The sequence below is a fragment of the Diplotaxodon limnothrissa genome, linkage group LG1, assembly GCF_057381915.1.
Source record: "Diplotaxodon limnothrissa isolate DT_005_m linkage group LG1, D_limnothrissa_male_GT1.1, whole genome shotgun sequence".
NCBI lineage: Eukaryota > Metazoa > Chordata > Actinopteri > Cichliformes > Cichlidae > Diplotaxodon > Diplotaxodon limnothrissa.
The window spans coordinates 41946908-41958465 of NC_140596.1; the positions used below are offsets into that span (position 1 = coordinate 41946908).

Below are 11558 nucleotides of genomic sequence, written 5' to 3' on the forward strand. Positions count from 1 at the left end.
CCCCCAGGCTATTCAGGCCCTGAACCAGGTGTAGGACTGCAATCTCTACACATCACTGTACATGCACTTAACAACAACAATAATCGTCAGTTTTGACTGTTTGATCCAAGACTGTCAATCTGCACACGGCTGATTTGCACACCTTTTTATTTTAATTTTTAATTTCAGTGTGTTCTTGTATTTTTAATGGTTGAGAATTGCACAGCAATAAGCATTTCACTGCATGTTGTACTGTGTATGATTGTGTATGATAAATAAAATTTGAATTTGAAAATTGAGCCCTGTGGAGTGCCACATGACATAAGCATTAGATGCTTCAGAACTGCAAAGGTTTACAGACAAAGATCTATCTGCCAGATAAGACCTAAACCATTTAAGCACAGTGCAATGCAATGATGTAGCAAAGATATTAAAAATGTTGTGGTCTATTGTGTCAGAGGCAGCAGTTAAGTCAAACAAAACCAGAACAACAAGTTTACCAGTCACATGCGATAAGGATGTTGTTAAACACCCTTAATAATGCAGATTATGTGCTATAAAGAGTTTTACCCAGCCTCCCTGGGAAAGTCTATGCCAGGGTGCTGGAAAGGAGAGTTCGTCCGTTAGTCGAACCTCGGATACAGGAGGAACAGTGCGGTTTTCGTCCTGGTCGCGGAACACTGGACCAGCTCTTTATCCTCTCCAGGATACTTGAGGGTGCATAGGAGTTTGCCCAACCAGTCTACATGTGTTTTGTGGACTTGGAGAAGGCATTCGACCGTGTCCCTCGGGGTGTCCTGTGGGAGGTGTTGCGGGAGTATGGGGTGTCTGGCCCATTGCTACGGGCCATTCGATCCCTATACGACCGTTGCAAGAGCTTGGTTCGCATTGCCGGCAATAAGTCGGACTCGTTCCCGGTGGGTGATGGGCTCCGCCAGGGCTGCCCTTCGTCTCCGGTTCTGTTCATAAATTTTATGGACAGGATTTCTAGGCGCAGCCAAGTGGCGGAGGGCTTTCGCTTTGGTGGCCTCAGAATCTCATCTCTGCTTTTTGCGGATGATGTGGTTCTGTTGGCTTCATCGGGTGAGGGCCTCCAGCTCGCACTGGAACGGTTGGCAGCCAAGTGTGAAGCAGCGGGAATGAGGATCAGCACCTTCAAATCTGAGGCCATGGTTCTCAGCCGGAAAAGGGTGGAGTGCCCACTCCGGGTCGGGGATGAGTTCCTGCCCCAAGTGGAGGAGTTCAAGTATCTCGGGGTCTTGTTCGCGAGTGATGGGAGAAGGGAGCCGGAGATCGACAGACGGATTGGGGCTGCAGCTGCAGTGATGCAGACGCTGCACCGGTCCGTCGTGGTGAAGAGGGAGCTGAGTGTAAAAGCGAAGCTCTCAATTTACCGGTCGATCTACGTCCCTACCCTCACCTATGGCCACGAGCTTTGGGTAGTGACCGAAAGAACGAGATCGCGGATACAAGCGGCAGAAATGAGCTTCCTCCGAAGGGTGGCTGGCCTCTCCCTTAGAGATAGGGTGAGAAGTTCGGCCATCCGGGAGGGGCTCAGAGTAGAGCCGCTGCTGCTCCACATCGAAAGGAGCCAGCTGAGGTGGTTCGGGCATCTGACAAGGATGCCTCCTGGGCGCCTCCTGAGGTGAGGTGTTCCAGGCATGTCCCACCGGGAGGAGGCTCCGGGGCAGACCCAGGACACGCTGGAGAGATTATATCTCTCGGCTGGCCTGGGAACGCCTTGGTATTCCCCTGGATAAGCTGGAGGAGGTGGCTGGGGAGAGGGAGGTCTGGGCCTCTTTGCTTAAGCTGCTGCCCCCGCGACCCGACCTCGGATAAAGCGGATGAAGATGGATGGATGGAAAGAGTTTTACCCGACCCACAGGAGGCTATTCATATCTAGAAAATGTTTTAGTTGACATGATACAATTTTCTCTAAAACTTTGGTAAGAAAAGGCAGCTTGGACTGAGGCCTATATTTAGCCAGTTCAGTGTGCTCAAGAACAGGTTTCCTAAGCAATGGCTGCATTACTGCACATTTAAAATTTACAGGAACTAGACCAGAGGACAGACTGCTGTTTATAATAGCAAGAACAGACTGCCTGCCGTATAGCAGTCAAAAAAAAAGAAGAGCTGAGGCCTTAATATAGCGAACCACATCCTCTAAGAGTGAGAGGGTCACCGGCTCAAACTGAGTAAAAACAGCAGAAGGGACAGAGGCAGAGAGGCGAGTCAGCAGCTGTGATAACAGCCCTTGTGGTAGCAACCTTTAAAAGAAAACACACAGAAAACCATTGCATATATCAGGAGAAGCGTCTAAACAGAAACAGAGGCAAAGGTGTTAAATAACGTGGCCTATGGCTGTTTTAAGAAATGAAATCTGTAAAATATTCCTTTTTTGCCTCTTTAACAGTATTCTGGTAGTGACACTGGCAGTCTTACAATTTGAAATGACAGCTTTTCCATCTGTGCTCTGCTCTGTGACATTCCCTCCTGATAGCATGAGCTCTGTCATTAAACCAAGGTTCAGGTTTAGAATTAGGCTGCCTGACGTTACTAGCCAGAGATGAACTATTTGTTATTAATCTCCCGCTCTCTTCAACAGCTTGTCCTTTCCTCCAAGGATGGTTTGACAGGAAGAATAAAACCAGGAACAGGAAGGGCCACAAAGCTGATTAAAATCAGCAAAAAACTGAGAGGCAATGGGAGATAATAGCCCAACATTGCTGAACAGGAGGGCGAGCTGCAGTACATGTAAAACCCACATTAAATAAAACACACATCTGAGAGTACAGAGGTACAGACAGGTTAGTCACAGGGAGACTATATGAAAGAATAAGGTCTATTGTGTGTCTCCGCTTATGCAGGGCCCAGTACAGAGTGAGCAACAATAAATAAAAACAAGTTGCCCCCCCCCCCCCCCCCCCCGTACTGGATAGAACAACAGGGGGAGACGAGCAACTCCTTTTTCCCACAGGATGCAAAATGCAGTCAGCTTATTGTCCCTGAAGCGTCCCGAGCAGGTGAACCTGTCATTAAATGGACATTAGCGCGTGATAATAGCAATAGAGGGGATCATAGCATTAAATGTGACCCATCCTTTCTTGTTGCCAATAAATGTCTTGAGCAGTAGATGGCAGCTAGAACTGGAATTAAATGTAGGCTCTTATCTTCACTTCATCTACGTCCATCCAATCCTCGCACCTTTGCGTCCCATGCAAGTCAGACTTCATGCTGCTGATGTGAGCAATTGCATAGAGTATGTGTCCTGGTGTGAAACCAGTTACTAGTGGTTTGCAGTGCATGCTCTCTGCATTAGTGGGAAACCTCTAACTATTCTAGAGCACTCAAAGCACTTTATACAACATGCCTCATCCACCCATTCATACAAGGGTTTTTTTCAATGCTTAATTGCTTTCCATCTAACATTCACACATATTCATACTCCAGTGGTTGCATCATAGCATCATAGAGCAGCTTGGGATTAGTGTCTTGCTAGAGGATATTTGGCATGCAGACTGTCGCAGCCAGGGAACCACAAACCTTCCTATCAGTAGGCGACCCAGTCTACCTCCTAACTAGACACACCATCACGAGACATCCACTCACCATCCACTGCTCAGCCTCCTAGTAGATACACCTATGGTAACAACTTCAAAAATCCTACATAACCTTGTTCAAGTTATTTCATTCACAAGTTTTAAAAAAAATTGACCTCTAACCTTGACCATGAGGTCGATGTCACCGAGATTTGAAGTTCTCCAAGATTTGTAATAGATACACCCATGGTATCGATTTCAAAATCCTCATTATGGAGTTATCACAATCACAAATTTGTATGTCCGTACTGCTCGCCTATCTGGTGGGCAACTATAACCCATCATATAACCCTGTACACCTCTGACTTCTGCTACAACTCTGAATTATGCCACATTCAGAAGTTTGCAGATGACACGGCCATCATGGGGTGTATCTGGGATGATCAGGAAGAGGAGTACAGAAGTCTGGTGAGGAACTTTGTCGCATGGAGTCACACAAACCACCTGCAACTCAACACCTCAAAGACTAAGGAACTGGTTGTGGACTTCGGGAGGTCCAGAGAAGGTCCACTGCCGGTTCAGATAGAGGGGGAGGAGGTGGAGGTGGTCAACAAGTACAAGTACCTCGGGCTGTGGGTGGACAATAAACTGGACTGGTCATGCAACACAGAGCACCTGTATAAAAAAGCCCAAAGCCGACTGTACTTCCTCAGGAGGCTGAGGTCTTTTAACATCTGCAGGAAGCTCCTGAGGATGTTTTACCAGTCGGTGGTTGCTGGAGTACTTTTCTATGCTGTGGTGTGCTGGGGGAGCAGCACAGCAAAGAAGGACTCATCCAGGCTGGAGAAACTGATCAGGAGGGCTAGCTCTGTGGTCGGCATGAAGCTGGACACTCTGGTGACAGTGGCAGAGAAAAGGACACTAAAGAAACTGATGGACATTATGGACAATGCTGGGCATCCTCTGCACACGGCCATTAACAACCAGAAGAGTCTGTTCAGTGACAGGTTGCTTCTCCCCAAGACAAGAACCAACAGACTTAAAAACTCCTTTGTCCCACACGCCATCAAACTGTTTAACTCCTCTCTGGAGGGGAGAGGGAGGGGAGACAGGAGGACAAAGGAGGGGGGAACAACTAAGCTGTAGTGCCTCTGCACCTCACTGTACAATACCTTGTGCAATACTTTTGTAAATAGTCAACAGTGCAATAGACTCAATACTTGAAATGTGCAATTCACTTGTATTTTTATTTTTTATTCCTATTTATTCTATTTATCCCCTTTGTATATTTTATTTATATTGTCTCTGTATTTATATGTGTGTGTGTGTGTGTGTGTGTGTGTGTGTGTGTGTGTGTGTGTGTGTGTGTGTGTATATATATAACAATTCTGTAACTGTAACTTCGGTCGTTGCTGTGCTTTTTTTGGAAGTCGAATTTCCCAGAGGAACCCACCCGAGGGATTAATAAAGTTCTATCTTATCTCTTATCAGCTTTTTACAGCTGAAGGGGGAAAAAATTTAGTTTTCATGGTTTACAATTCCGCAATTCAGCAAAAATGGTCAAGGGGGGGGGGGGGGGGGGGGCAGACACAAATGGCCAGCATGAAGCCCAGAGGGCTAACTTAATCTAATGCAATGTTTAAATTAAGGTCCCAGTATGCCTGCCACAACATCATCTCACAGTCACTTGTACCTGTAGGACTATTGTTCCAACATCTCACTCTGTGTACCTGTATGTCTCTAAGCTCCTGTATTTGAAATATCACTGAAATGGTAGGAAAAACCGTTACAAAGCACACTTGTGTCTTCAACCCAGCTGGATCAGGAAAAGCCTGATGCACCAGGTTATAACAATTGAGACCTGGTAACACAAAGACTGTGTTCTAACTTCTCAACATGACATGAGAACATGACATTGACTAAAATCATCCACATTTTTCTAACCGAAAACCTTAGATGACGAGTACAGGCTGTGAGGGACAGTTCCCTGTACAGCGGTATCCAAGCCCTCACTAACTACAAAGGATAGAGCCCCCCCAAGCCCCAAAATCACCCTCAAACTCGCGAAAGGAGCTCAACACCTTCTTTGCTTAGGTTGAGGTGGACTGCTCAGTTTGCTCTCTGTGGACTAAAGCTCAGCATTCAACACTATAAAACCAGACATCCTCATCATCAAACTGGACCATCTTCATATCCCCCCCTACCAACTGCTCCTGGATCAAAGACTTCCTCACAAACCGGCCTCAATCAGTCCAACTCGGACCCCAAACTGGGTGTTTGGTACACAGACCACTACTGAGAAAAGCAAGGCTACGCAGAGGGTAATGACACTGCCCAGAAAAATCATTGGCTGTACTCTGCTACAAATTTTGTGGAGGGTGGCACACTGGTCTGGTGCTCATTGGTCTGGTCTAGAACAATGACGAGTGACGAGTCTGCATACAGACAGGAAATAGCAGTCAGAACCACCTGGAGCTGAACCTGCTCAAGATTGTGGCGATATTGGATTGTCGGAGACCCCCCCACGCCTTCGTCCCTCTCACCATCCTGAACAATAAAGTATCCGATGTGGATCACGGATTTGAAGTGGTCCTCACATCAGTCTGTCTGGAACAAGGCCCAGCAGAGGTTGTATTCCCTGCAGCAATTCAGGAAGTTCCACCTGCCACAGGAGCTGATGGTCATCTTCTACACTGCAGTCATCCAGTCTGTCCTGTGTACATCAATCATTGTCTGGTTTGGCTTAGCCACGAAGCAGGACAGGGCCAGACTGCATCAGAGAGGATCCTCAAGCAGAAAACATCTCTGCAGATCCTGGACATAAACTGTTCTATTTTTACAAAAACCAGCCACCACTCAGCCATGACTCAGGTCATATGCATATTGTACTGCACAATCTGCACTATTCAAAATTAATACTTAAGGTTCATCCAGGTTGCTCTATGTTCAGCCTATTTATATCTATCATTCATGCCCAGCTGCAACTTGTCATAGTTTGTATAGTTTCTTAAGACCTTCCACAACTTGCACTTTTCTAACTTTCTAACCTCGTATTTATGTTCTCCTTCTGTATATATGACTTATTTGCTTATTTAAAAATGTTTATTTTTTACATGCAGAGAGTAAAGCGAACCTGAGTCAAATTCCTTGTTTGTGTGCACAAACGTGGCCAAATAAAGAAGATTTTGGTTTTGAATCAATGCATGCAACACCTGTTTCAGGTAGAGAAAGGCAGCAGTGTCCTCAAGATTGCTTGTTTATTTCTTTTCATTCAAAAGACCCTCAACGGCAGTAAATGTTTCTAAAATAGACAGTATAAAACTGTGGGTGATTATCTACATCCATCTTTTATACTGAGTATAGTTACATCTCCTGTTCCAAATGTATCCTGAGCTATGAATGGTTTCTTATTATCCTACAAAGTATCAACAGGCTTTTTCAGTGCAAAATCTAAACAATTAAATGAATAGATACAAAAAAATAGAACAAAAAAGAAATCTCAGAAATCATATTGACTTTAAATGTTGATGACAGGAATTTAAACTCCTCAACAGTTTACTCAGTCACACAAAGAAATCTGTGAAATTGCACTTTTAATTCCTGTTTCCTGTTAATTGCAGTGTGGAGAGCAAATGATCAGGATACTCCAGTCACTCTTTTGTCAAACTTGAGCAGCAACACAACCATCACAGGGGCTTTAATGGGGACAAATAAAATGTGATAGGCTAAGATAACAGCCACTATACAGATAAGATTACCCAAACTGCTAATACATAAACTGTGCCTCTAGGCTGTTGGCTGAGCGTGAGGGTGGGCTTCCCTGCGCCACAGACGGACATCCTGCGCTGAGCGAGGACAGAAATACTTACAGAAGTCGTCCTCCGACAGCAGCTCATCGCCCATGACTGCTGCTCCTCAGAGCCGCTTCTACCGGCCCGGCTCCTCTTCCATCACTCGAGCCCGTTATCCTTCTCCAGCACAAGTTTATCCTGCGTGCTAACGTCAGTACATTTGTCAAGCTACACATGTCAAAACCAAAGAACCACCATATCCGGTCTATACCTTCAAAATAAAGCGAGCACGTCTTCAAAGCAGAAACGACGCTTCTCGGTCTTTTTCTGGCAGACAGCGAAGCGTGACATTCCCGTCACCAACTGCTGTGATCTATGGACTCAACTCACCATAAACCACATATTTAATAAACAGATAGATCTATCTAAAATAGACTTTTGGCCTGATAGATTTCACTTGGGACCAGCTCCCAATTTGGATTCTGGAGACAGACACTATCTCTACTTTTGAGATCAGGGTTAAAACTTTTCTTTTTGATGAAGCATATAGTTAGGGCTGGACCAGGTGACCTTGAATCCTCCCTTAGTTAAGCTGCAGCAGGTGTGGGGATTCTGTGTTTCTTCTTCACTCACCTCTCTGTACTCAGTTATTAGTCATTATTAATCTCTGGCTCTTTACCAGAGTGTCTTTATCCTCTCTCCCCCTCCTCACCCATTCAGTAATGCCGATGGCTGCCCCTCCCTGAACATTGTTCAGCTACAAGTTTCTTCCTTTTAGAAGGTTTTTCCTTCCCACTGACTCCAAGTGCACGCTCAGAGGAGCGTCGTCTGATTGTTGGGTCTCTCAGTATTATTGCTCTGGTGTAAACTTAGAGCTACATAAATAAAACTGAACTGAAATGAATATTGCAATTTTTAAAGCGTGTCCGAGTCATAATGGGGCTGTTTCCTCTCTGTTTCTTCCTGTTTCTCATGTCTCCTGCTTACTTTGGAGTTTATAAAACCATCTCCACCTCTCTTCTTCCTGGCATGGTTTTGGAGCAAAAAGGCAGCTGGTAACTGGCCAGTCATATTGATTCTGTAACGTGTTTGTTGAATCTCTATCTGAATATCTGGTGTGCTGTCTGAATGGCTATCCCACAAAATGACCAATAATGAATTTGAATCTGAACAAATTAATGAAGCTAATGATCTTGTGTGTCTTTAATCCACTAAAAACAGCTAAAAGGTACTGCAACCATTCCTCATCACTGGCCCAAGTAGAAGATCTCTCCTTGAGGAACAATTTAACCCAGCGCTGTTGTCATTTTAATTTCTATTGTGAAACTGTTATTAATATAAAATGACAAACTTCACACTACAGTCACAACAGTCCAAGTAACCCGCTAATCACATAAAAACTGTAAATTTGAAGCTGCAAGCAGCAAGTGATGTAATTTTATTGAAACACTTATTGTTTCATTACATTTTTTAATGATCAAATATACTTTCATTTTGCATTGGTTGACCATCACACCACATTAGCCAGTGTTTATTTCTAAAAAGGGTTTTTAAAAATCGCTGTTGGGATGTTAACAAATTTTAACAAAGGTGCAAAAAACAATCGAAGAAATTTCAACCCTCACCTCAGCAGGATGATTATATCAGGCTACAGTATAACAGAAGGAAGCTACAGTGCAGCATGTGTAACACTGTTGATAAATGCTTCAAATGGTTTGTAAGACTGAAGACATAACAACAAAAGTAAATCATTTATCTTTATTTAAGCAATAGCAAACTTTATCAAAGAGTACAAAACTTCAGTCGATCTACTGTTATGAAAATATGCTTACATATTCTGGAGGACATAAAAATTACATTTCTACCACTAGAAAAACCCGGAAGATTCTTCATTAATAATCAGTTCAACATTCAGACAGGGGAGAATGATGCACATACCCCCCATACAAAAGACAAGTATTAGAGAATAGTAATAGGCATTAGTGAGAGCTGCTCTAAGTGCGTTTCTGTGCAATATACAGTACATTAATGAAATGATATTACTAATGATAAAAAAACCCTGTAAAGTAAAAATATTCCTTTATTTGCTTTATCAATGTTAAGAGTCTGAACAGATCCTTACCTACACCGTACATCTTCACCTTCACCAGTGACAAACACCATGAAGGCGGTGATTAAAGTATAATTTCTCTAATAGCAACTTGTCAGCAAAAACTTCCCAATGAAAAGGAGAGAAAAAAGCTTCTGAGGTTCACAAATGATTAGAAATGCTTTTAGGCATTAACAGAAGTGCTTATTTGTAGCTGTATATATTTAACCTATATTTATATATTATATATTTAACCTCTTAGGACCTGGCGTCCACATATGTGGTCATCACATTTTGGGTTGTCTAGACCAAAATACTAAATTTTGCTCTACAAGGGCCTGATATCCACTCACGAGGACGTCATCCTCCCACTGTTCTATCGAAATTTAAAACGGATGTCCTCATATGTGGATCAGGTAAAAAAAGAAATCAGGTAATTCTTTGTTTTTACATTCATCAGGTCCCAATGAACCCAAATAGCAAAGAGAAATTAAAAATGCTGCCATGAAAGAGTTCGGGTCTTAGGAGGCTAAAGCATTGATTCATCGATACTTTGTTAGTCCTCACAGCTCAGGTGAACAGAACCGTCAAAGACCTGCTGTGTACCAACACTTCTCCTGGATTTGAAACATTGATCCGTCTAGAAGAGCTCACAACATAAGAGATGACTAAAGCCAGATGCTATGCTTCCAGTTTTTTTTTTTACATAAATCCCTTTGGATAGCAAGAAAATTACCTTAAGAAACATTAAAGGTGTTAAGGCACACAGACAAATCTGTGCGTAGCAAGAGTTCACACACAAATCAATGATTTATCAATATTTTCGTACCTGAATTTGTTTGCACTGTAGAAACAAATGAAGAAGTACCATGTGTACAAACAAACACAAATGGCTGCCGAAGGACATTTAATGAAATGAATACTACTATAACTAAAGCTACTATTAATAGTATTAAGAATTGTTATCATTATTATTATTATTATTATTATTGTTGTTGTTGCTTTCATGTAATATTAACAGTTTTACAAAACACAACATGCTCAGTTACAATTAAATAAAAAAGTAAATCGTATGCAAAGAAAACAAAATACTAAATTGAAACATTTTTAATTGCAACATATTCCAGTATTTCTTTGATCTTTTTTTGTCTTTTATCAGTTTATCCTCCCTAAAATTATCTTATTGTTCATTTTAAAAAAAAAAGACTTCTATCACTTGCGGTCTAATTTTTTTGTTCGTTCATACAGTGAGTTTTGTCACGTGGAGCCGACAGACTTTCCAGCTGCTTATACTCTGTCGGGTCTTTTTACATCAGTTTCAAACTTTTTTTACTTGAGTCACAGTGAGTGTGTCTCTGCCTTAGCGGTGCAGGCTGCTGTCTCATGACATTACTGCATTTTCCACTTCACCTCCAGGTAAACTAATTTATTTATACAGGGAAATGGAGGAGTGGCTGTATGTTTTATGCATATTGCACACGGCAAGCATGAGCGTGCTGATTTAGAGTCTGATTGACTACCAAAAGTAAATCATTTATCAAACACGTGCAAGAACAAAATCAGCCAGTGCATTTGTTGCATAGGGTAAGGCTGTTCCCACGCACATATTAGTAATGAGGGCCATTATTTTGTATCTACAAAAGAAAACACAGTAGTAAAAAAGTATACAGTAACACATTACTTTCCGCTGCAGAAAAACATCCATTAGAAATAATTCCACAAAAAGTTCCAAGTGCAGCAAAACCATCGACAATAACACAGTTTTGTCCATCAGACTATTCCAGCCATTCATTCAAACCCTCTTTAATACTGTTGCACACCACAGCGCATTTAAAAAGCATAACGCTCAAAAACCTTAAAAGCACTTTGAGGTGACTGTTGTTGTGATTTTCTATATACAGTACTGTGCAAAAGTGTTAGGCAGGTGTGAAAAACTGTTATAAAGAACGCTTTCATATAAATGCTTGTTTATTGGCCCCAAATGTATTCTGCAGCAGGACAACAACCCCAAACACGCAGCCACAGTCATTAAGAACAAGTACTGGAAGTGATGCTCTGGCCCCCACAGAGCCCTGATCCCAACATCATTGAGTGTGTCTGGGATTACATGAAGAGACAGAAGGATGTGAGGAAGCCTGCATCCACAGATCTGTGGTTAAC

General features: G+C 42.7%; 1 protein-coding gene across 1 annotated transcript in view; it reads right to left on the reverse strand.

The window, feature by feature from the left end:
* Positions 1–7421, reverse strand: part of ankdd1a (ankyrin repeat and death domain containing 1A) — a 34400-nt gene extending 26979 nt beyond the window's left edge. The window contains exon 1 of the mRNA XM_085358809.1: positions 7388–7421. Coding sequence (XP_085214935.1) covers positions 7388–7421 — 34 coding nt within the window. The remainder of the gene's footprint in view (positions 1–7387) is intronic.
* Between the last annotated feature and the right edge of the window lie 4137 nt (positions 7422–11558).